Source organism: Lissotriton vulgaris, chromosome 5 (genome assembly GCF_964263255.1).
Source record: "Lissotriton vulgaris chromosome 5, aLisVul1.2, whole genome shotgun sequence".
Classification (NCBI taxonomy): Eukaryota; Metazoa; Chordata; class Amphibia; order Caudata; family Salamandridae; genus Lissotriton; species Lissotriton vulgaris.
The window spans coordinates 1,180,603,438-1,180,629,210 of record NC_141693.1 but is presented as its reverse complement, the minus strand read 5'-3'; the positions used below and the strand labels follow the sequence as shown (position 1 = coordinate 1,180,629,210).

The following is a 25,773-nucleotide window of genomic DNA, read 5'->3' as shown; positions in this document are numbered from 1 at the left end:
ACCTTGCGGGATAGGTACAGGACTGTACCCTATCTTGTTTTTCATATTTTGACCTTCTCCTGGTCAATGTAATTCTATGTTATTTTCAATAAATTACTCTACGCCCGGCTGGGCGATAAAAAATATAGTACTGATTGTGGTCTATATTAGCATCTCTTGTTACATCCTAAATCCCTAGGACCCCTGTTGCCTATAATAACTGAATTAACCCATGGTCCGAAGGCCCCTCTACGGGTTTCCTTGTGTTCCAAAATGATGGCAATGTCAAGTGGCACAGAGACATCCCTGCAGTGCCTGGGCATAGTGGCATTCAGCAGTGATACACCCCTACAGTGCACAGGCGCAGAAGTGTGCTGAGCAATGAACTGAATTGGCAAAATCAGGTAACCTGGCCTCACAGGAGGCCAAAACATCTCTCCCCAGCTGCAGCCGGAAGTATGATTGATTGACTGATGATGCATTCTTTACTCACTGACTGTGAACGCTGCCACCACAAGCTGACTGCTGGTAACCTCGGCGGCAGTGACTGAACAGTTAACGACTCTGACATGAAGGCATTATAAAGTCTGCGCTCATAAATGATACATAAGTAAATGACTTTCATAAATTCAGCAAACTTTTTTGCCAAACACAACAATGCTATTTTTTCTATTTATCGTGTGACAAAGTGTTGGCACAAAACAAAAAATAATGAAGCCTGAAGCTGAAAGAAGCAAACTTTCTGTGAAGATCTATTTGCGAACATTGTTTCACTCTTCGATTTCAAATGTCTAGCAGCTGCCGGTTTTGACTTTGAGATTCTGTATTTGATATTCAAAACAAGTGGTTCTTTGTTGGTATTTCACGAACATGCTGCAATCTTATCAAATATAATTTATATCACTTGGCCTGGACCAAGGAAAGCGAATACTTTTTTATAATAATTTACTCACGTTGTGTTCTGCCCGTTTTATTTTTCAACAAGATTCTGCATGTACATATGTTATATGTCCCCAAAGAGGCAAAAGAGAGTGGAGCGCAAGCACCTCGCAGTTATTTTTAAGCACTACACTCGTGCTTGTGGCGCGCCCCTGCTCGCTCCCACAAGGTGGATGCTGTCACTGAGGTACTGGGTTTTTCAGAACCGGTACTAATCCGGTAACCCAGCGGTGTCAGGGCAACACCCAAATACCCCGGATTCCCCTGTCTTGGCAAACAGAGACACGGGATACTTCTTGATGACGTCAAGTTTATTGGTTGCAACCAGGGACAGAGATCTACGAAGTACACACGGGTAGTTCGTCAGAGACTGCGCACTTCTATGAACGAAACACGGTCTTTTATGCCGAAAATTACGCCTCTGGCAACATTACAATTTACATTTGGTGCATACAAACTGACCAATAGCAACGTAGCATTTCAAAAGTAGCAAATGACGACAGGCAAAAACAATCCCCTTTTCCGTTGTCCAGCCCACAAAAACGATTGCACATATGCTTGGTTTCCTGTTCGATCAGGCCGGACAAACCCATCATAAACCCTTCAACCCAGATTGATGAACATGTCGTAAAGGAAGGCAGAAACAGATGGAAAGGAGATAGTGGAGGTGGGAACGGTGTATCATAAACTCGGGCACGTCCTGCCCTTTGATCTTTATTAGGCCAGCTGCTGCACAAGGAACTGGCTCAGCGGGATTCGCCCCAGGCGAGGAGTCAGTTTGGCCAGGTCAACCAGAAGTCAGCTAAGGCGTACGTGTCAAGGACTTTCTCGGCCGCAGTCATCGGGCCTATGTTAGGGCAACCACACAAAATGGCTGCCACATACAAAATGGAACCCGGAGGTTCAGACTAAATCCTCAAATGCAGAGTGTTCGCCTATATCGACGAAAACACTCAGACACGTTACACTCGCCATTTGCGGTCTGTAGAGACCAAGATCGTCCATTTCCGACAATCTTCATAAATCGGGCTTCGGAACTTTCGAACCAAATTCGGAACCACGGAACCACAGACCATCATTTTGCCCTATCATAGGCAATAAACTCAGACCCATTTTAATCTGAATCCGGATCTATATTCATCAGGTCATCGATATGCTGCTGTAGCATCATCCTATTACCAAGCATCTTTCTCTGGACAAGTTTCCGTACGCACAAAGTAGCACAAAGGCCACAAATAGCAGGAGCGCACTGTACACAGAGACAGAACATGAACAGGATTGCTAAGACCATCCCAATAACCATCAGAATCTTCAAACCCCAAGTGGATATCAATCCCCATAACCATCCCATCAAAGACCAATCTCCTTTGTCCAGATGGACAGAATCGGAGATTTTATGCAATTTGGAAATGGCCTGGAAGACTGATGGAGCGTTATCTGGAATAAAATCACAGCAGCTTGATTGAATCAATCTACAAACTCCACCTCGATCTGCCAGGATAACATCAAGGGCAACTCTATTCTGAAGTGTCATAAGTCTATCCGACTGGAGCTCAGCAGTCAGGTTACCAAGGGCACCAGCAGTTTCAACTATGGTGGACTCAACCACTCTTGTTAGCTGACGAATATTCCTACTGTTAGCCATCGGTCCCCAGAACGGCAGAAAACCCTTAACGAAATCTCCCAATTCTTGACCTGCAGTGTCCTCTTGGCTAAAGACACCTCTAGCAACTCTTGTCTTGTGGTAATCCGCCGCCGCTGTAAAAGTGGGGGGTAACAGAAAGGAAACAAAACATGTGCCCGAAAAGTCAGGGGGCAACCATGTGTAGGCTTTGTCGTAGCAAACAAAGTAGGTACCCTTAGCAGCTAAGAACGCTGGGGAAGACTGAGACGGAAACACATAGGTCTCAGCACAAACGCTCTTCCCTAACTGAGCCTTCGGATTCTTACCATTGCCCTACAAACAATAGTAGCCCTTATGGGGCACTATCCAGATCGGTGGAGAACTTTTCGCTCGCTGGTTAATACTCAGACTAACTCCATATCCAGTTACGTTCCAACCACTATATGGTTGCCTCTCATCTTTCGGAATAGTTTCCACTGCATTAGTCCCTCTAATCATGTCGACTATACCTCTAGCTAAGGGACTATTCTTCGGATTGTCTTTCGGTGAACGTAGGGGGTGAACACTGTGGGCATAAATAAACATGGTTCTGTAAGCTCGAATCGAACCATTTAAACTGAAGGGCCAAACCAGATAAGGAATACCCTTATCGGTTGTATGAGGCATCAAACCACAAATCCAGCAGTTCGTTGTATTGATCACTAACTGATGCTGGTGCAAAAGTTGAATGAAAGAATTATTAGAGAATTCCAAACGTCTGACTACCTCATGTTCAGGCAAAGGATGGAAAGAATGAGAAGAAATAGTAGGTGAAGGTGTAGGTTGCACAGTGGGATCAGACGTCATTTTAAAAACAAATGCTACATAACCAGCTATAATGATCATGATGCTTAATAGCAAAAATATACATGGCATCAAAAAGCATTTTTTCGACATTATTTTGCATATACGTTTTCTAAAAGTCAATGTCTGCACAGGTCTCTCCAGCTCAAAGAAATCCATCCTAAACTAAGGGTGCTGCCCGCGGTGGTTGGTTGATTCTGCTTGAGAGTGCCTCTGCTGCACCCAGGAAAGTTGCCTCGGGCCAACAGAACCCTCGACCTAGTGTCTCAGGCTTACACTCCCAAGACTGGTAGCAACCGCGATCCTAGCAGCGAGAACCGGATGGCAGTTCAAGAAAAACAAAAATGAGTAGATCCTTGGCGGAGAGTTAACCTGCAAACAATAAAAAATCAACTTTATTCATGCTTTATTTGTCCTTAATTCTCGGTCTCAAATTGTATCGGTTTCTTCCAGGTAATTCTTGATCGGAAAACAGAAGATGAGGTTTGGTAGTGTCCAATCGCTCTGCAGGAGGTACTGATGCTTGCAAAAATCGATCACTCTCCTTTTCTGAACTAGTTCCAATCAAACGAGCATCACTGAACGGCACAAACTTCGGTATTGTCTCGGTCTCAGAGTCTGCAAGACCCTCTTGGACCCACTTGTCATAGGGCAAAGGAAAAGGTGCCTTTTTGGTGTGCGAGCCGTGGATCCAGTTGCGCTTTCCACGCACTCGCACCACAGATCTTGTAGACAGCAAGACCTGATGTGGCCCAGTCCAGCGGGGCTGCTCGTTCTTTGTTCGGTGGAAGTTTCTGATGAAGACCCAAGCGCCGGGCTCAATAGCGCTGGTCTGGATCGTCTGCAGCTTGAGGAAGACTGTCTTATACCTGTTGGCGTAAAACACTCATTTTAGTTGTCAATTCACGCAAATAGTCAAGCAAAACAGGGTGTTCGAGGACACTGAACCTCGTCGGTCTTGGTACGCCCCAAACATTTGCCGGACGACCAAACACAACTTCATATGGACTCAAACCCATTCTCGAATGCACAGGCACTCGGGTGGACAAAAGTGCTAATGGCAGAGCATCTGGACATTGTAAACCAGTGCTTTCTTGAATCTTGGCTAACTTCAGCTTAAGAGTGCCACTGTAGCACTCGACTAAACCAGCTGATTTAGGATGATTTGCAGCGTGGAATTTCTGCCTAATTCCGAGACCATCACACACTCTCTTCATAACTTGACCCACAAACTCACTTCCGTTATCACTCCAAATGATTCTCGTCATTCCAAATCTCGGAAAAAACTCTTTTATGAAAACTTTTGCTGTGGACAAGGCAGTATTGTCCTTAAGGGGGTAAGCTTCTACCCATCTAGAAAAAGAGCAAACAACCACTAACACATACTTCAAGTTGTTGCATCTTTCCATATGAATAAAATCTAGCTGCAAAGCCTCGAACGGATACGTAGGAGGAGCAAAATGACCAGCTGGTGTTGGGGTTCCCTTACCAGGATTATGCATCAAACATACCATACAGTTCTTAACTAAATTCTCCGCACATCTGGGAATTCCTATATTCTGCCAAACCGGAGCCAACAACTTGCAAATCCCTTTCACACTAATGTGTGCCACTCCATGTGCCATTGTAACGACTGAAAGCACATACGCGTTAGGCAACAACCATCTCTGATGTTCAGACAAATCAGTCCAACACCCATTCGAGTCTAACCTACCCTTACTTTCTCTCCATTCATCCAACTCTTTCTCTGTGGCCTCACTCTGAATAACTTTCACGCTTTCGATGGTGTCCTCACACATACCCTTCTCTGGAACCCATCTCGCCGGACCCGCAACATACATTCGACTCATCACGTTTCTAGCAGTTTCTTTCGCAACTTCATCTGCAAACGCATTACCACGACCAACATCATCCATAACCTTTTTATGGGCACTACATTTCACAATCCCTACTTGCAAAGATAACGTAAGAGATTCAAAAAGTTCATTCACCACTTGTCCACTTGTCCAATCGTCAAAAACTATGGGCCACACCAAACGCATACTGGCTATCTGTATACACATTCACTCGTTTTCCTTTCGCCAACACACATGCTCTCGTAAGTGCAATCAGTTCAGCCGGTTGCGCAGAATTATGTGGGATACGTGCAGCTTCGACAACTGTATGCAAAGTCGTCACAGCATATGCTGCAGTTGTATCACCGTTCGGTAATTTAAAACACGAACCGTCAACCCACAAAGCATCATCACAGTCAGGAAGAGGAGTATCCTTCAGATCTATCCTCCCTTTCGTCTCTTCTTCGGTTCTCAAAAAACAATCGTGTTGCTCTTCGCTATCATCGTCTGTCTCAAGCGAAATCAGCAACAATGTAGCCGGGTTTAGAGTATTGCACCTCTTGATGTACACATGACTCGCTAACAACGTAAGCTCATACCCTGACAACCGAGCACTAGTTAAGTGCTGTGTCTTCGTACGATTCAACAAGGTATCCACTGCATGTGGAACCATAACCACTAACGTATTATCCATAACCAAACCCGCAGATTGTCGAATCGAAACAGCCGTTGCCGCTGTGGCTCTCAAGCAACTCGGCAACGCTCTGGCTACAGGATCTAAAGTCGCCGAAAAGTACGCACATGGGCATTGCTTCCCGCCAAACTGCTGAGTCAAAACCGATAATGCACATCCCTCTCTCTCATGGACATATAATGTGAAAGGCTTGCTGTAGTCGGGAGTACCCAACACAGGAGCCGAACACAACACAACGCATTGCGTAACTCAGAAAAACTCTTTTGACATTCCTCGGTCCAAGGAATAGGATTTGGAGTATCCTTAACTGTAAGAGCTATCAAAGGCTTCCCCAGAAGAGAAAAATTCGGGATCCACTGTCTACAGTACGACGTAATACCCAAAAACGCACGTACTTCTCTCTGTGTCGTAGGGACACTCATTCTCCCAATAGTCTGAATTCTTTCTGGGGTCAGTTTCCTTCCCTACTTCGATAAGAGGTGACCTAGGTAGGTAACTTCTTGGCAACAGAATTGTAACTTCGAGAGAGAAACTTTATGATGGCAATCAGATAAATGAGACAACAAGGACACGGTGGCATCCTTACAGATGTCTTCGGTATCAGCAGCAACCAACAAATCGTCAACATACTGGATAAGAGCTGCACCGTCAGGAAAAACTAACGAGTCAAGTTGAGTCTTTAGAGCTTGACTGTAGATAGATGGACTCTCGCAATAGCCTTGAGGAGCGCGTTTAAAGCAAAAGCTTCATCCTCCTAAAGAGAATCCAAAAATATCTCTACTCTCCATGGCAATCTGAATGCTGAAGAAGGCATTCTTTAAATCGATTACCGAAAACCAAGTGGCAGAAGCAGGAATCAATGTCAATAATGCAGTAATGTCAGGCACAACAGGAAATTGTGGAACAACAATCTTGTTCACTTCGCGGAGATCGATAACAAACCTATACACAGGAGGTTGTGAAGAATCAGTTCTTTTCAAGACAGGCAAGACCGGACTATTACACACATTATCTCGAGTCTCTTCAACAACACCCTTGTCAATCAGATCATAAATGATCGCCAAAAGTGCACGCTCACCATCACTTGAAATATGATATTGTGGAATGCGCGGTAACCTAGCATTCGCCTTCAACGTCACAACATATGGGGGAATATCTAACAGGCCCACATCATTCGGACCCGTAGCCCACAATGAATCTGGTAATGAAGACAATTCAGGTGGGAGACAATCCTTCGATACATATATTGGAGAGATCACATTCTCACCCAGGGTAAGATGTACTCCTAACGGAGAACAGTACAAAGTCGCATACAATCTTTTCAACAAATCAAGGCCTAGCAAGTTCTCATTACAACCTGTAGTCTAAAGAAGGGGTGCTTCAAACCTACGAGGACCAACAGAAAGAGGCAATGGAACGGAAATCGGATTCATAACGGGGGCGCCAGAAAAACCTATAGAAACATTATTAAAGCCAGACAAAGGTGCGCCAGGGAGCTTAGAACGCATAATAGAACTCTTCGTAGCACCAGTGTCTAGCAGAAAAGGCTCTGACATACCTGATGCAATCACTTCCACGTTGGGTCCACTCTGATCTACTGGAATCGAAACAACTCCCTCTCTTTGTCCATGGCTGTCCTAGCAATCATTGCCTTGCGTTTCATCGCCTTCAACATAATAGTCATCCACGTAGTACTGTGCTGTCCTACCAGACGAATTCTGCTGTTGGTCAAAGCTATTCATGGAATTCTGTGGAGGCAAAGGGCGCGTGTTCTGTCCGCGACCTCTACCTCTAGGCGCTTGCTGAGCACCTCTACCTCTCTCACCAGGAGCACTATTTGCACGTTGCAACAGAACGGGACAACTATTCTTATAATGACCCTCTTCTCTACAATACGCACACTGATTAGGCCCATACTGAATACGCTGTTGAGGAATCTCGTCTCTTTGCGAGTTCCTCGAATACTGTTGAGGCTGCTGATAATTGCGCTGATTATTAACACGGGGTGGATAAGCTTGTTGTAGAAGAACTTTAGTCTTCAATTCCTTAGTCTTCTTATCCGCTTTCTCTAACTCGTCCTTACGCCTATTCTCATAGTACTGAGCCGTAGCTAGAATCTGCACCGATGTAGAAACAGGCCAAGCACTCTCGGAATCCTTCAACTTAGTACACAACTCAGGAAGAAGATTGTGCACGAATTTATCAACGAATAATCTCTGGCCACCCTCGGTAGCCATATCCTGACCACTATGGTCGACAAACGTTTCCTCGAAACGCGAGAAAAAATCTGACACAGTCTCATCTTTCTTCTGCTTACACGCAGACAACTTATCCCAATTAACACGGACCTCGGGCATCAAGGTCTTCATAAAAGTGATAATTCTACCAGGAAGTTCAGTAATAAAATTTTCAGGCTTAGCACCTCCAACTTGTCTATCATTTGCAGCAACAAGATTCACCCACGAATCACCCAATTCATTATCATGATCCGTATGTCGAATGACATTCCAGATGGGCTGTGGAACTACATTCCCGAACAACATGTCTATGTCCGCCAAATTCAAGATGCACAAACTCACAGTTTGCGTAAGTTCTTTATAATATCCTGCCGGATTCTTCCGCGGATCAGGTAAAGTCTGTTTAAGCGCTAAAACTTCTGCACGTTGCCATTGAACAGCTCTATCTTGAGGCCTCCAAACCGGAGGAACCTCTCACATCGGATACTGACGCGCGTGTCTCCTAACTGACGAGTCTGGCTCAAACAGCCGTTCAGTAGGAACATCACTGCGAAGCGACAATAATGTCAACACCGGTTTCTCGATGTCGTGTAAACTCACAATCGTCCCTTTAGCAAACTCGGAACGCAATCGGAACAGTTCCGCAGGAACTCTACCCACTTCGTCCGTCCATTGTTCATGGAGGAACGCACACATAAGCTCAAACACATAATGTTCCTTTGGTGCTTCCCATTGTCGGAAAACATCCATGATACCCTCGAGATCGTACTGGGACTTATACGTCACCCATCTTCGCGCCATATGATCCAAAACCACTCGCTCGTCTGTATCAGGCAGTTGACTACGCAACTGTCTACGCTCTCTAGCAGGAGACATACCCATTTGTCCCAACCAAGGAGTTCGAAGACTAGAAAAGGCAGCAGTCATCCGCTGTCTAGGAGAAGGAGTAGTCGGAAGAACAAGAGGAGACGAAACAGTAGTAGAAGGATCCATAGTCGGAACAGGCACAGAGACAATAGTAGCAGGAATAGGCAAAGCTGGCAACCCCTGAGGAGGCTGCGCATAGGGAACAACAGCCAACGAAGGAGCTGGCTGTGGAGGAACAACAGGAGGCAAAGCAACAGGCACTTGCACAGCCACAACCGGTGGCGGTGGTGCCGTAGCATTCTGCACGTAAGGTGGTGGTGAAGTTAACAGATGTGATATTAAAGGATCTTTCGTAAGATCCTTCTCATCTTTCTGCTCTTTAGACGGTAATACCGGGTAGCATCGGTCTACCGCTAACTTCTTCACTCTAAGCATCTGCTCACTTTCTTGCTCTTCTTCATTATCTCTGTATGCAACGGCAGCTTGCACCATTGACATACCCTTTCTATTTTTCTTCGCTGATTTAATTTCTTTCTGTTTGGCTTCTTTGCGCCATATGCGGAAAGAGTCAAACATCGCCGGCCGGGCTTTCTTCTTGAACAACTTCACTTCGAGGTTATCTAGAACTTCTGTCTCAAAACTACCGTAACGGGGCCACTGTAGGACACCGTCACTCTTCGTGTATTTTACCCAAATCTCATTGTAGCTAATAGAACCTACACCATGTTTCACATACAACTCATATGTAGGAGTTCCGATCGGAGGAACCGGACACGAATTCTCTAACCGGGAATCCCTCAAAGTACCACAACTGAACAGATTTCTAAGACTGCTAAAACCAGGCATCTTGCTCACTAGTCTAGCTTCAAACAACAAGGGGAATCTAAAACGATAATCTCGTGAATACACAAATCCCTTGGCTTTGGGGCCTGCAGGTACCAAATCAAAGCTATCCATTAAAGGATACAAACCAAACAAAGGACTAGGAGACGCTCCGTTCATACTTAACTGAGTTGTCGATGGCGTCACCAGAAGACCCGTCAATCGTCTCGCTCTACAAATGTCTAAGGCTCCAAAACAGGGCGACAGTCAGGGCAGCAGTTCTTCGTAGCCGCCGGAAAGCGGGAAACCTCACAGCAAAGAGTTTAGGACCACGGGGACATACAGGGGTCGATGTAGTGGCTGGCCTTCCTCCAGAATTTTCTCACGAAGCTTCTCACGAACCTCTGGCTTGGACCGGTACCGCTGAAGTCGCCCCACGTTGGGCGCCGATTGAGGTACTGGGTTTTTCAGAACCGGTACTAATCCGGTAACCCAGCAGTGTCAGGGCAACACCCAAAGACCCTGGATTCCCCTGTCTTGGCAAACAGAGACAAGGGATACTTCTTGATGACGTCAAAGACCAAAGTTTATTGGTTGCAACCAGGGACCGAGATCTACGAAGTACACACGGGTAGTTCGTCAGAGACTGCGCACTTCTATGAACGAAACACGGTCTTTTATGCCGAAAATTACACCTCTGGCAACATTACAATTTACATTTGGTGCATACAAACTGACCAATAGCAACGTAGCATTTCAAAAGTAGCAAATGACAACAGGCAAAAACAATCCCCTTTTAAGTTGTCCAGCCCACAAAAACGATTGCACATATGCTTGGTTTCCTGTTCGATCAGGCCGGACAAACCCATCATAAACCCTTCAACCCAGATCGATGAACCTGTCGTAAAGGAAGGCAGAAACAGATGGAAAGGAGATAGAGGAGGTGGGAACGGTGTATCATAAACTCGGGCACGTCCTGCCCTTTGATATTTATCAGGCCAGCTGCTGCACAAGGAACTGGCTCAGCGGGATTCACCCCAGGCGAGGATTCAGTTCGGCCAGGTCAACCAGAAGTCAGCTAAGGCGTACGTGTCAAGGACTTTCTCTGCCGCAGTCATCGGGCCTATGTTAAGGTAACCACACAAAATGGCTGCCACATACAAAATGGAACCCGGAGGTTCAGACTAAATCCTCAAATGCAGAGTGTTCTCCTATATCGATTCATACGAAAACACTCAGACACGTTGCACTCACCATTTGCGGTCTGTAGAGACCAAGATCGTCCATTTCCGACGATCTTCATAAATCGGGCTTCGGAACTTTCTAACCAAATTCGGAACCACGGAACCACATCACAAGTACGAGTGTGTGCTTAAAAATGTCCAGAGCGACGGCTTGAGGTCTCCTTTGCACCGCATGCGCGCTGCGAAGGCGAGACCAAAAAACGGGGACCGTCCGGGGAAAACTGGGTCGTCTCATCACCCTACACCTTCTGCCAGTCTCAATATGACCAAGAAAAGATGACACTGTTGGCCCATTACAGAGTGGCTGAAAACCACTGTGGGACAGATGTAAGAAAGCTTTTTGCATTTCTTAAGAGGCAGAATCGCAATTTCAGCCCGTTAAGAAATGCAAAACAACCTTTTCAAATATTCAAAGGCCAAAAACCGATAGTGATATGCAATTTTGCCTAGTAAAAATCGCAAACTGCGACCACGATTTAGGAAAAGAATATAGGGATTACCTATTAGCGATTCATAAAGCACATGTACAAAGCATTTCCTAAATGCAAATTAGTAATTTGTTTAGGAAATGCTATTACCATTGACTCAAAGTCGATGGTAACCATACGAAAAAAGACATTTAAAAATGCATTTTTTAATGTGACATGAAGTGCACACACTTACAGAGCCCCCAGGATATCGCAATTTGCAAAAATAATCGCGAAATCAGCACTTTTGTAAAAATGCCACGATTTTTACAAAAGTGTCCGCAAAAAATGCGAAATAACCCTATTGTTCACCCTCTCTTTACTAGCTCTGTGCTGCCACTGGGCCAGTAAAGGGAGGGGGGCAGGAGGCAGGCAGAAGATGTGATAAATTCCTCTGTCGCCTACCTTTGAAATGCACGTCGACCCCTCCTGAGCAATTAGCCTGCAAGCCACCTCACACCTCAGTGTGTCCCACCCCCCGGAGGACCCTGCAGGACACTTGAAAGGCTTTCCTGTCCCACAGCAACAGCATCCACTGCACTTCTCTCCCTCGGCTCCCCATTGTCTCCCATTAGTTCCGATCGACCCCCATGTCTCCTAATTTTGTTTACCTACCCTTACTCTCCCCCTCACCCCAACCCCTGCTGCCCTGAACGCATCGGATGTCCAATCCCAAAAAGAGCAGGTTTCATATTGTAAACTGCTCTCTTTGGCATCAGACACTCTCCGAATCCAGGCACTATGCTGCTGGAAACTCTGCAACGTTACAGACTAAGACATTGCATAGCCTCCAGCAGTGAAAAAGCCCAACTCCTCAGTATTTTTGTGGCAAGCAGAGATCTACGAAGTACACACGGGTAGTTCGTCAGAGACTGCGCACTTCTATGAACGAAACACGGTCTTTTATGCCGAAAATTACGCCTCTGGCAACATTACAATTTACATTTGGTGCATACAAACTGACCAATAGCAACGTAGCATTTCAAAAGTAGCAAATGACGACAGGCAAAAACAATCCCCTTTTCCGTTGTCCAGGCCACTAAAACGATCGCACATATGCTTGGTTTCCTGTTCAATCAGGCCGGACAAACCCATCATAAACCCTTCAACCCAGATTGATGAACATGTCGTAGAGGAAGGCAGAAACAGATGGAAAGGAGATAGTGGAGGTGGGAACGGTGTATCATAAACTCGGGCACGTCCTGCCCTTTGATATTTATCAGGCCAGCTGCTGCACAAGGAACTGGCTCAGCGGGATTCACCCCAGGCGAGGATTCAGTTCGGCCAGGTCAACCAGAAGTCAGCTAAGGCGTACGTGTCAAGGACTTTCTCGGCCGCAGTCATCGGGCCTATGTTAGGGCAACCACACAAAATGGCTGCCACATACAAAATGGAACCCGGAGGTTCAGACTAAATCCTCAAATGCAGAGTGTTCTCCTATATCGATTCATACGAAAACACTCAGACATGTTACACTCACCATTTGCGGTCTGTAGAGACCAAGATCGTCCATTTCCGACGATCTTCATAAATCGGGCTTCGGAACTTTCGAACCAAATTCGAAACCACGGAACCACATCACAAGTACGAGTGTGTGCTTAAAAATTTCCAGAGCGACGGCTTGAGGTCTCCTTTGCACCGCATGCGCGCTGCGAAGGCGAGACCAAAAAACGGGGACCGTCCGGGGAAAACTGGGTCGTCTCATCACCCTACACCTTCTGCCAGTCTCAATATGACCAAGAAAAGATGACACTGTTGGCCCATTACAGAGTGGCTGAAAACCACTGTGGGACAGATGTACGAAAGCTTTTTGCATTTCTTAAGAGGCAGAATCGCAATTTCAGCCCGTTAAGAAATGCAAAACAACCTTTTCATATATTCAAAGGCCAAAAACCGATAGTGATATGCAATTTTGCCTAGTAAAAATCGCAAACTGCGACCACGATTTAGGAAAAGAATATAGGGATTACCTATTAGCGATTCATAAAGCACATGTACAAAGCATTTCCTAAATGCAAATTAGTCATTTGTTTAGGAAATGCTATTACCATTGACTCAAAGTCGATGGTAACCATACGAAAAAAGACATTTAAAAATGCATTTTTTAATGTGACATGAAGTGCACACACTTACAGAGCCCCCAGGATATCGCAATTTGCAAAAATAATCGAGAAATCAGCACTTTTGTAAAAATGCCACGATTTTTACAAAAGTGTCCGCAAAAAATGCGAAATAACCCTATTGTTCACCCTCTCTTTACTAGCTCTGTGCTGCCACTGGGCCAGTAAAGGGAGGGGGGCAGGAGGCAGGCAGAAGATGTGATAAATTCCTCTGTCGCCTACCTTTGAAATGCACGTCGACCCCTCCTGAGCAATTAGCCTGCAAGCCACCTCACACCTCAGTGTGCCCCACCCCCCGGAGGACCCTGCAGGACACTTGAAAGGCTTTCCTGTCCCACAGCAACAGCATCCACTGCACTTCTCTCCCTCGGCTCCCCATTGTCTCCCATTAGTTCCGATCGACCCCCATGTCTCCTAATTTTGTTTACCTACCCTTACTCTCCCCCTCACCCCAACCCCTGCTGCCCTGAACGCATCGGATGTCCAATCCCAAAAAGAGCAGGTTTCATATTGTAATCTGCTCTCTTTGGCATCAGACACTCTCCGAATCCAGGCACTATGCTGCTGGAAACTCTGCAATGTTACAGACTAAGACATTGCATAGCCTCCAGCAGTGAAAAAGCCCAACTCCTCAGTATTTTTGTGGCAAGCAGAGATCTACGAAGTACACACGGGTAGTTCGTCAGAGACTGCGCACTTCTATGAACGAAACACGGTCTTTTATGCCGAAAATTACGCCTCTGGCAACATTACAATTTACATTTGGTGCATACAAACTGACCAATAGCAACGTAGCATTTCAAAAGTAGCAAATGACGACAGGCAAAAACAATCCCCTTTTCCGTTGTCCAGCCCACAAAAACGATCGCACATATGCTTGGTTTCCTGTTCGATCAGGCCGGACAAACCCATCATAAACCCTTCAACCCAGATTGATGAACATGTCGTAAAGGAAGGCAGAAACAGATGGAAAGGAGATAGTGGAGGTGGGAACGGTGTATCATAAACTCGGGCACGTCCTGCCCTTTGATATTTATCAGGCCAGCTGCTGCACAAGGAACTGGCTCAGCGGGATTCGCCCCAGGCGAGGATTCAGTTCGGCCAGGTCAACCAGAAGTCAGCTAAGGCGTACGTGTCAAGGACTTTCTCGGCCGCAGTCATCGGGCCTATGTTAGGGCAACCACACAAAATGGCTGCCACATACAAAATGGAACCCGGAGGTTCAGACTAAATCCTCAAATGCAGAGTGTTCTCCTATATCGATTCATACGAAAACACTCAGACACGTTACACTCACCATTTGCGGTCTGTAGAGACCAAGATCGTCCATTTGCGACGATCTTCATAAATCGGGCTTCGGAACTTTCGAACCAAATTCGGAACCACGGAACCACTTCACAAGTACGAGTGTGTGCTTAAAAATGTCCAGAGCGACGGCTTGAGGTCTCCTTTGCACCGCATGCGCGCTGCGAAGGCGAGACCAAAAAACGGGGACCGTCCGGGGAAAACTGGGTCGTCTCATCACCCTACACCTTCTGCCAGTCTCAATATGACCAAGAAAAGATGACACTGTTGGCCCATTACAGAGTGGCTGAAAACCACTGTGGGACAGATGTACGAAAGCTTTTTGCATTTCTTAAGAGGCAGAATCGCAATTTCAGCCCGTTAAGAAATGCAAAACAACCTTTTCATATATTCAAAGGCCAAAAACCGATAGTGATATGCAATTTTGCCTAGTAAAAATCGCAAACTGCGACCACGATTTAGGGAAAGAATATAGGGATTACCTATTAGCGATTCATAAAGCACATGTACAAAGCATTTCCTAAATGCAAATTAGTCATTTGTTTAGGAAATGCTATTACCATTGACTCAAAGTCGATGGTAACCATACGAAAAAAGACATTTAAAAATGCATTTTTTAATGTGACATGAAGTGCACACACTTACAGAGCCCCCAGGATATCGCAATTTGCAAAAATAATCGCGAAATCAGCACTTTTGTAAAAATGCCACGATTTTTACAAAAGTGTTCGCAAAAAATGCGAAATAACCCTATTGTTCACCCTCTCTTTACTAGCTCTTTGCTGCCACTGGGCCAGTAAAGGGAGGGGGGCAGGAGGCAGGCAGAAGATGTGATAAATTCCTCTGTCGCCTACCTTTGAAATGCACGTCGACCCCTCCTGAGCAATTAGCCTGCAAGCCACCTCACACCTCAGTGTGCCCCACCCCCCGGAGGACCCTGCAGGACACTTGAAAGGCTTTCCTGTCCCACAGCAACAGCATCCACTGCACTTCTCTCCCTCGGCTCCCCATTGTCTCCCATTAGTTCCGATCGACCCCCATGTCTCCTAATTTTGTTTACCTACCCTTACTCTCCCCCTCACCCCAACCCCTGCTGCCCTGAACGCATCGGATGTCCAATCCCAAAAAGAGCAGGTTTCATATTGTAATCTGCTCTCTTTGGCATCAGACACTCTCCGAATCCAGGCACTATGCTGCTGGAAACTCTGCAACGTTACAGACTAAGACATTGCATAGCCTCCAGCAGTGAAAAAGCCCAACTCCTCAGTATTTTTGTGGCAAGCACATTTTATGCCCACTGCAAAAATGCAGCAAATTTTTAGGTTTTGGGCCGCAACTTTTGCTTTTTTTCACTGAGTTATTTGCCACCCACAGCCACAAAATCCTGATGTGTCTGACTTACATGTGCGCTGAGAATTTCGGGGTGCCTTCAGGGGTGCCTTAAGCGCAGAGGCACCCTTGGATCTGGATTTCCTAAATTGAAATTTCCTATTAGGAATTTAGGAAACGCAAACCCTTTCCTATTTGGCCCATAGGGGGGAATGCCAGAGCATACCCTATTTACGATTTCCTAATAGTGATTCCTCGCTATTAGTAATCGCTATTTAGGAAATGCAAAATGAGTAGTTCATACATCTGGCCGATAATCCTAGCACTATTTTCAGCAAAATGTTTGTAGGTGTACCCAAAGGACATTCTAATTGCTCCGCTTGGTCAGTCCTTAGCCCTCACCATCAATTTAAGGTCCTTCTCTCCTGGTCAGGGCCGGACTGGCCATAGCAGGCACCGGGCAATCCCCCGGTTTGCTGCACGGGTGGGTCGGTTTTGGTCCCCTGAGAGCCGTTTTTGTTACAGGGCCGTTTTTGCAGCATAGCTGCAAAACCGGCCCTGTGCCAAAATCGGCCAAAAACCGGCCTTGTCAAAGAGCTCGGAGGCACCCCCAACCCCCCGAGTGGGGAGGGGGGCTGGCCGAGCACTTTGCCAGGGCCACTTGTGGTTCCCAGTCCGGCCCTGCTCCTGGTGGGAATTCCCCACAGTTTGAAGACCGCTGCTCTAGAACTAGGTAAACAAATATCTCCAACTGCCGGCACAAACTCTCTAAACCTGCCTAGCTACAGCATGGTTTGCCACACAAAACAGAGCAGAACACTGTATGTAACTACACCCTCCCAACATACTCTTCACACAGTCTTAACTAGCCTTGGTAATACATCTTCATAATTCAAACTGTAGAGAAGGAGATAACGTTATTTACCTGTAACCCTAGGTCTTTGGCATAGTCAAACTCTCTGAATCCCCAAAGAACAGACAATCTCTTTGCACATGCAGCATGTCCAGACCACAACTTAAAAAAAGATATTCAAAGAAAAAAATGCCTATAAGAAGCCAACATTGTCTACATTTCTTTTTTGGGGTTTAAAAAAGACATCTACTCACCCAAATTAATAGTACCCTGCAGTTCGCCAAAACCACCACTGTTTTACTTCTTTTTTAAACCCCTTTAAACAGCCTATACTAGGCTCGGCAAATACTGCACTAACAGACATTGGCCCAGATGTACAAAGCTTCCTGTTTGCATTTCCTAAATAAAGACCCAGTAGGAATCGCTGTTTAGGAAATGCAAAAGGATATGTACTATATGTATCAACACATTTCCCCATAGACACAGAATGGGCAAAACCCTTTGATACATAAATGTTTGATTCCTAATAAGTAGGAATCGCTATTAGGGAATCGCAAATAGGAAATGTCATTGCATTCCCGGCTATGGGCAGAAAGGAAATGGTTTGCATTTCCTAAATTGGGATTTCCTAATAGGAAATTGCAATTTAAGAAATGCAAAGCCAAGTGTGCCTTTGGGCCTAAGCCCCCCTTGAGGCACCCCGAATTTCCTAATGCGTATGCAAGTGCATACATGCCCTAGGGGAACATGTGTGCGTCATGTCACATAAAAAAAGCATTGTTAAATGCATTTTTTATTTATGCACATGGTTACCATCGACTTCAAGTCAATGGTAATAGCACTGCTTAAATGCCCGATTTGCATTTAGTTAATGCTAGGTACATGTGCTTTAGAAATCGCAAAGAGGTCATCTCTACTTTCGATTCCTAAACCGCAGTCACTATTTGCAATTTCTACAAGGTAAAATCGCAAATTGCAACTGGTTTTGTTCATCAGAAAAGGCCATTTAGCATTTCTTAACAGTCCGAGATAGTGATTGGCTCGTTAAAAAATGCTAAATGGCTTTGTACAGCTTTGGCTTTATAAGTCCTTAAAGCATTCTAACGCTGCCAAGCTTTCCATCATGCGAGGTCTGTGAGGAAGTTCATATTTTTGATTCACCATTAAAGGATCCCTGGCACTTGCTTTTTTAAGACTTATTTTGGCTGAAACGCTGCACTTTTGGGTTTGGGTTTGCTTCAACACCTGCCTTCTTTTTTTTAATACATTTTTTGTCACAGCCATCTTGGGGACAGGGAAGAGCCTCAGGGCAATGCAGAGAAAATTGGACCATTCAGCCGTGCGATCCATCGGCTGCAGAGGGGCAAGAGAGATGTAACCCTCTGCCACTGCCATCAGTGATCCAAATTGGTACTGAGCTGCTCAACGTCGAGATGGTTGACATCAAGGCATTCATCGTTGATGACATGAGGAACCTCTCCTCGGGCTTAAGGTGAATCTTCACCATCATGATCTTTGTCCTCATCAAGGGCATCAGAGTTCACAAGAGGCCCCATGTTAGCCCTGTGACCTTTGAACGGGCTACACCAGACCTCCAGTGAGAAGGTTGGGTCATGAAGGTGTATTTAACACAATCATCATCTTCAGAGCCGCAGCCTTGAAACAAACAGTGCCACCAATTCCAGAGGCAGAGGACGATTCTCAACAACTCACATTCCATGAGGGTTTGCCTCCTTCCAAGAAATTACCTCCTTCAACCATGTCCTTCGTGTGGTTCATTCTCCTGTGATGCCCCATATTTGTCAGGATTCCTGCACTTCTCAACAGTGAATACAGGGCAATGAAGTACCAAGGAAGAAATCATTCCTTAGTTGAAGAACTGGTGAAAACAAAAGAAACCTCTATGTCATGAAGATCCATGTCACATTCTCCTCAAAGAAGACATTTCTCCTCATCTGCGGACAGAAGTGCACTATCCACCTGATAAATACATTGGCCCTCATTTAAATGGCGGGCGTATCACCTCCGCCGGGCCGGCGGTGGCTATCCGCCCCCAGATGGCCCGTATCACCCCCGCCATATTATGATGGCTAGGGGCTCAGTGGCGGACGGAAAGACCGTCCACTGCTTTTCCGACGCTCGGATCCCCGACCGGGCGGAAAAGGCCCTTAATATAGTGGCGGTGCCTTGAAGGCACAGCCATCCATATTACTATGTGGCATTTACAATGCCTTTCCTTGGCGAAGACTCTGCCATGGAAAGACATGGAGATTTTGCTTCGGGGGCCCGTTGCTGGCCCCCAGGGTTGTGGGGAGCTGCACTTGGGGGGTACCGTTGGCATAGACAAGGTGGCAGGCACCACACGGTGCCTGTCACATTGTGCATACCAATGTACAACATGCATATTTTGCATTGACCGGGTGCTGCTTACAGCACCGCCCGCCACAATGCAATATATGCGGGATGCCACCGCCACCATGGTGGTGGCATCCTAATTGCCATGGCGGGAACGCGGCACCACAGCTGCATACACAATACTGTAAATTTGGATGGTTGGATTGTTTATTTAAAACCAGAAATGAAATGTAGAAAAGAAATGTAACTTTCATTACGTTTCACTGGATCCATGGCGCCAAATAACAGAACTTGGGGCGAGATGTACTAAACCAAGTAGCAGTTGCAAACCTTGCTGTTCACGAAATGGCATGGTTTGCAACTGCTAAACTACATCTTACTACGCACTAAACCCATTTTGTGATTCAGTAGATGGTTTCTGAATCGAAAAATGGGTTTAGAAATGCATTATGGACTGCAATTAGGAGGGGCTAGTTTAGGGTGTCTCTTCCTCTAGATTCAAAATGCAGTTTATCAGTACTTTGAAACTGTATTGGTTGTAAGCAATTGAAAAGTTACCAACTGCTGAAAGGAGGTGGCAACCCAGTTACAAAGGAGAGTCCCAAAGGGACCCATTTCTCTTGTGAATGTTAAAAAATGTTCGATGGGGGCTAAAGATAGGGAGTAGGCAGCGGTTCAACTGCAAACTCTCAGCATTTTCAAAAAACAGCCCCGTTTTCTGCAAGGAAAATGGTCTGCGTTTAAAATTTTTTTTTAAAAAAAGTTTACTTTATTTAAATGTAATCACAAATGTGATGCTCTGCTGACCAGAGCAAGCCACTAACCCTGTGATGCAAAACAACAATTAATGGACAGAATGCAGAACAATTGTGTTTTTTTTGCTTCCTTGCCCTAAGTGTGTCGGGTATCGTGGGTCCCGTGCTCTCCAAGCAAGCTATCTGATTCCTGGCTGATGAGGGGTGAAACCCAACCGGTCCTAACATACTTGTTTCTGGTCCAGGGAGGACCTGGCTTGGCAGTTCGGGCTGGACTGTTCCCATGAGGCACAGGGTCAAGACTGATTTGCATATAGATGTGTCTGAACTGGGATACCATGATGAGCAAAAGAATGATGGATTTAACCAGGACGCTTGACTGGGGTTGAATGTTTTTATTTGTTCTGCATTCCGTCCAACAATTGTGTGTCTTTTACCAACCCTGTGATGGCATCCAATCGGAGTACCTAATTAATATTCCTGAAGTAGGTTGGATTACCACCGACTCTGGTGATTTTGTGAACCAACCTAATAGTACAAAGATAAGTTAGTATAATCGTATTACTCACAAAACCTTGGTGCACAATTTGTACCCCATGTTAGCAAATCTAATGTTAGTACATCTGTTCTCAACTTCCTCTGTATCCCCCTCTTCCCACCGATTGGCTGTGAACATTAGCTGTGCTGCAATTTTATACAGTTGAATGACTGGCAAGCTAACATTGGACCTTGCTGATGTGGCCTAAACTGCATTGTCTTTGCATGTGAGTCAAAAGTAATTGTGGGAGGCCTGAAAACTATTATCTATGTGTGATTCATTTCCCTGCAATGAGCAGCAGTCAGAAGGGAATTCCCCTATAATGAAAGAGATGAATAATCTGCCTGATAGCTTTTCACTTTAATGCAATAAGTCCTTGGCCCAACCCTCTTAAATACCACTCCCTAACGAAACTGAAAAGTAACAATTTTATTACCTTGCTTTTGTGGTTCCTGTTCGTCATCCCGAACTTATGAGTTAGTGGTCCCAGGCTAAACTCCTTCCACTTCCCCTCTATCACGGACTGCGTGGTGATTTTGTATTCGACTTCTCGGTCTTGTCGCAAGCTGAAGGAACTTCGCTCAGAAGTGTGAAAAGACAGAGCTGGGTTGCTTGGCTTTACTCTCTAGAAACAAATTAAGTGTGTGGGACCACAAAAGTGCAATCATACAATGAAGAAAACATGGTCATTTTCTTAGGGTAATACATATGAAGATGCCTACACATATTAGATTTATACTGCAGCAGTCACTGACGTGTACGTAATCACTGTAACAGGTGCCTTTTTTCATCCCTCGAAAACTACACATAGTTTCATTAAAAAAAACAGGCCTTGTGACTGCCATTTTTAGGTTGAGCATTCGAGACCTCTTGTATATACTATAGTATATACTTATATGTGTATGTAGTTTGTGGGCTCTGGAGATCAGCTCTAGTTTATTTATTTATAAAGTTTTATATAGCGCGAACTTGATCCCGAAGGATATCAGAGCACTTTACAATTTGAAGCAAAGGTAACAAATCATAACATTATTCTAACATTGGGAATCTAATGGGCATTGGATCAACTAGAACAAACATCATTTTAGGTCCCACTGCAGACAGATTCATCCGGCTGTGGTCATCAAGCAGTCTTGAGACATGCATGCAGTTTAGGTCTCCGCACAGCACATCAACATCGAGGTGCACTTCGAAAGCTCCCTACTGGATCAAGCACCATCCTGCAACAAAGGGTTACATCTATTTGTGAACACAACATTAAGACCCCTTTTTCATTACATTTATGTAGGACTAACATTGGTTTGAAATTCAGATGCCACTCGCCCAAATGAGGAGATATGAGCCCCCCTTCTGCCCTGATTGTCTGTATGTGCCCCTCTGGTCTCCCTTTCGAAAAACTTTACTGCTTGAGTACCCTGCCTCATGGAACAGATTTTGTGAGCGTTAAATTTCAGGAACATGAAATGTGTAGATTACTTAATTTTCTGGCATACGAGGTATAAACTCTTTATATCAAGTTCATTTCTATGTGTATGTACTTTGTGGGCTCTGGAGATCAGCGCTAGGACTTGTCTACTACTGCTTAGGAAATTTTTTTCAGTTCAACTTCCTCTATGTAACTGTCTTGATAGAAAACGACCCCCAGAGGTCAGTAAAATACCAGAATTGCTTTCTGCTGCGGGACTTTCTTTTTTACATTTTTCTGGCAACTGCCTCTATTTAACTTTCTTGATAGAAAACGACCAGCAGAGGTCAGTCAAATACCAGAATCACTTTAAGATTCTCTAGATTCCAGTCCAGAGAAACTGTCTTCCACATTCACCCGTAGACAATAATATTTTCTTAAAATCTTGTAGTTTCAGTGATATGCCCACGAAGGCCCTGATTTTATATTAAAAACAGAGCTTTAGACTATACCATTTCCAGCTGAAAGGCAATATGTATCTCCATGTGTTCCCATACCTGGCGTCTCAGGCAGTTTGGTGCTTACTTTCCCTACATGTTAAAGAACAGTAGATGTTTCAGCACCCAGGCTAATGTGCTGCATAGCAAAATACATATAATGTCTGAAAGCCGAGACCAATTGCATTGCAAATGCTTGTTATGTCTGACTTGACAGCACAGCTGTCTGCCAGCCATACTGTTAGGAGTTCTTTTTAAATATACTTAGGTCCTCATTAGGAGTGGCCAGGTTGGGAATGCGATCATTTTCGCACCATTTAAAATCCCATAACACAGAGATGGTTTAACTTTTATTTTTTTTTGCATAGTTTGTTAAAACCATTGCAACACAAAAATATTTAATTACAAACACATAAAATCTCCATAATTATAAAAAGGTAAAACATTCTTTTAAAAAGACTGTACATTAAAAGTTCGGATATAGGCAGACACTTGATCAGGCAGGTTATATCCAGAAATACATATCGCAATTATTTACACCACAGTGATTCTTGGATATAATATTTTGTTTATAAATGCATAATTAAATTTTGAAATTTAGTTTTCAGTCAGTATTTTTAAGTTCCGGCAATTTCTTAGTGCATGCTGTCAAAAATTTTACCAAGGCGCAGTTAAGTTGGGGATCACTTGGAGCAAGGCATGCCAGAACTGCTTGCCTCCTTGTTCGAATTCCCTGCTGGTTGAATTTTGAGATGGGAATTTAAAAGGAGCAATAATTAACGCCTATTACATGCCCTTTAAAATGGGACACAAAGCAGATTTTGGTGATTTCCACACCAAAAATCCAGATGTACTGGTATTTACCAGCCATTTTTCCTCAGCAAACCTCAGCAGGTTTTACCACCTACCGAAATTTACTTAGGGAAAATTGTGGGGGTTGGGGAGGTGGTAATTACCACAAAACTTGAAATTCCAATCTATATGGAAACAGTAAATTGCACAGAAATCTGAAAAGAACGGGCTACTCATCAAGAAAGCCATAGAGTGGAGTATTTCTCTATAATCTCATGCTATTGGTTCTTTGGCGTGGTACCAGAATACTGTCATGTATATATCATCTCTCAAAAATAAAATGTCCAATAATGATCCCAAAAATATTGCACCATTACAGTTAATAGTAGAAAACCTACTGGCAATTGAGCAATATTTTTGTAAATAATGTTGAGGCTAACTGTTTTTGTCAGTCAATATTTTTGTGTTTGATTTTCTGACGTACAACCCGCTGTTTGGCGTATTATTCTGCATTCTATGGCGCGCATGCACTTCATGCACGAAGGACTATGTAGCATCTGTAAAAAGTGTATTGACGTAACACACATAACATTTTGTATCTCGCACCTCAGCGGAAATGAAGCATAACATGCAAAAATTTAGAAACCAAATTTCCTGTTTTGAGATTTTTTATGCCTATTTTACACAGACGGATTTCGCCAGGTTTTTGCTGAAGCAGTAGAATGTAGGATTTATCTTCCAAATTAGATCTTGTACTTTAAACATGTTTTTTTTAAACTTAAATTTATTGATTTTATGTAATAAACAATAAGCAAAAGACAGTACAGTTAGGCGTTAGCAGTGGTTGACAATGATTTCAGATCCATATTCATACATTTGTCATCAAAACAATCAGTGATAATGATAGTCCTGGATAGCAGGGTGAGCGGGAAATACACGTACATCGCTACCATGTCAGTATCTACCCAACAGATGATTGTGTTCCCCTGTTTATCCCAATACTTTGAGGGGTGTGCTGCTGCTGGGGTTGTGTGCCTCCCAGGTTCTGTACAGCTAAAAGATATGAGTGAAATGGCTGCCATATGTCGAGCGGCCTGGAAGCAGGCGGTTGCATCAGTGCATATGTATCGCTATTCATGTTGCAGTATGTCATACTATGTAACCAGGATTTTAATGTGGGTGAGAATTTTCTACCCCAGTTGATAGCAACTTCCTTTTTGGCAATAAGTAGCACAATTGCAACAAAGCATCTCTTAGGTTTAGGGTGGAGGGGGAATGTGCGCTTCACGAAAGTTTCCTGCAGGATAGGAACCCAGCCAATCACTGCCAATGGGGAATACAGGAGATGGGACCCTGTTGCACTAATCAGAGTTTCCAGGCCCAACTCGTTGTGGATAGAGTCTGAATATCCTGCAGGTCACGCGGTACCCCCGCCGGCAGAAGAGTATACAAGATCATCGGTTGCACGAGGTCCGCTTCTGACCTGAGATAGGGGATCCTGGAATCCGCATAGTACCAGTGCCACCTTAAACATGTTTAAGATGGACTTATGGGTGCAGCGGGCAAGATTGTGGCCACAGCCTAGAGCGGTTGCAGCTGTCTGCACTTCATTCTTACTCAATCCTACTACCAGGCTTCCTCTAGAAACACAACGGTCCTGGTGACCCCAGAGCAACCCCCCGGTGCAGGTCTTGCACCTTGGAGTGAGGAGGCCTCCCCCACAAACAGTCGACGCGACAGTTGGGCAGCCTTGCTTGGTCAGCAGAGATGTGCTGGAGGGTGCGGGTCGTAGACAACAATCGTCCGGGAAACCTCAATAGTGGCGATCGGAAAGGGAAGGTTCACCTGTATGCAACTCTGGAGGCTGATGAGGTCCAATAGGTGGTGCAGGCAAGCTGAGGGTCTATTAGTTTCGCCAGACTGAGGCACCACCGAATACAGAGCAGAGCAGCCAGTAAAACAGGACAGACAATTTGCTGTGCGGGACTTTGCCCACTATTTACACTGAGGACCTTGAGTGCAGACCCCCAGCTCTAACCGCCACCCTCAGGATAGAGCTTGTCTTACCAAAAGAGGCTGGTTAAATCAGAAGACATCAATGACTGGAGAGAGTGGTGGGGCCACCTCCTGCTCTACTGATTCTTCAGCCGGACCTCCCCGACCCCTATTGGGGCCACACAACGCCTGCAGAAGGAACAAGCACAAGCCCCATCTGTTTGGTCTTGACAATTTGTGCTGAGCAGCCACGGCACCTGCTAAGGGGAGCGCGATCG

The 25,773-nt window shown here is 45.0% G+C and overlaps 1 protein-coding gene across 1 annotated transcript in view; it reads right to left on the bottom strand.

Annotated features, from left to right (window-relative positions):
• BTBD16 (BTB domain containing 16) overlaps positions 1-25,773 on the bottom strand; it is an 887,756-nt gene that overhangs the window by 112,920 nt on the left and 749,063 nt on the right. The window contains exon 16 of the mRNA XM_086920301.1: positions 21,243-21,431. Within this exon, the coding sequence (XP_086776427.1) occupies positions 21,243-21,431 (189 nt within the window). The remainder of the gene's footprint in view (positions 1-21,242; positions 21,432-25,773) is intronic.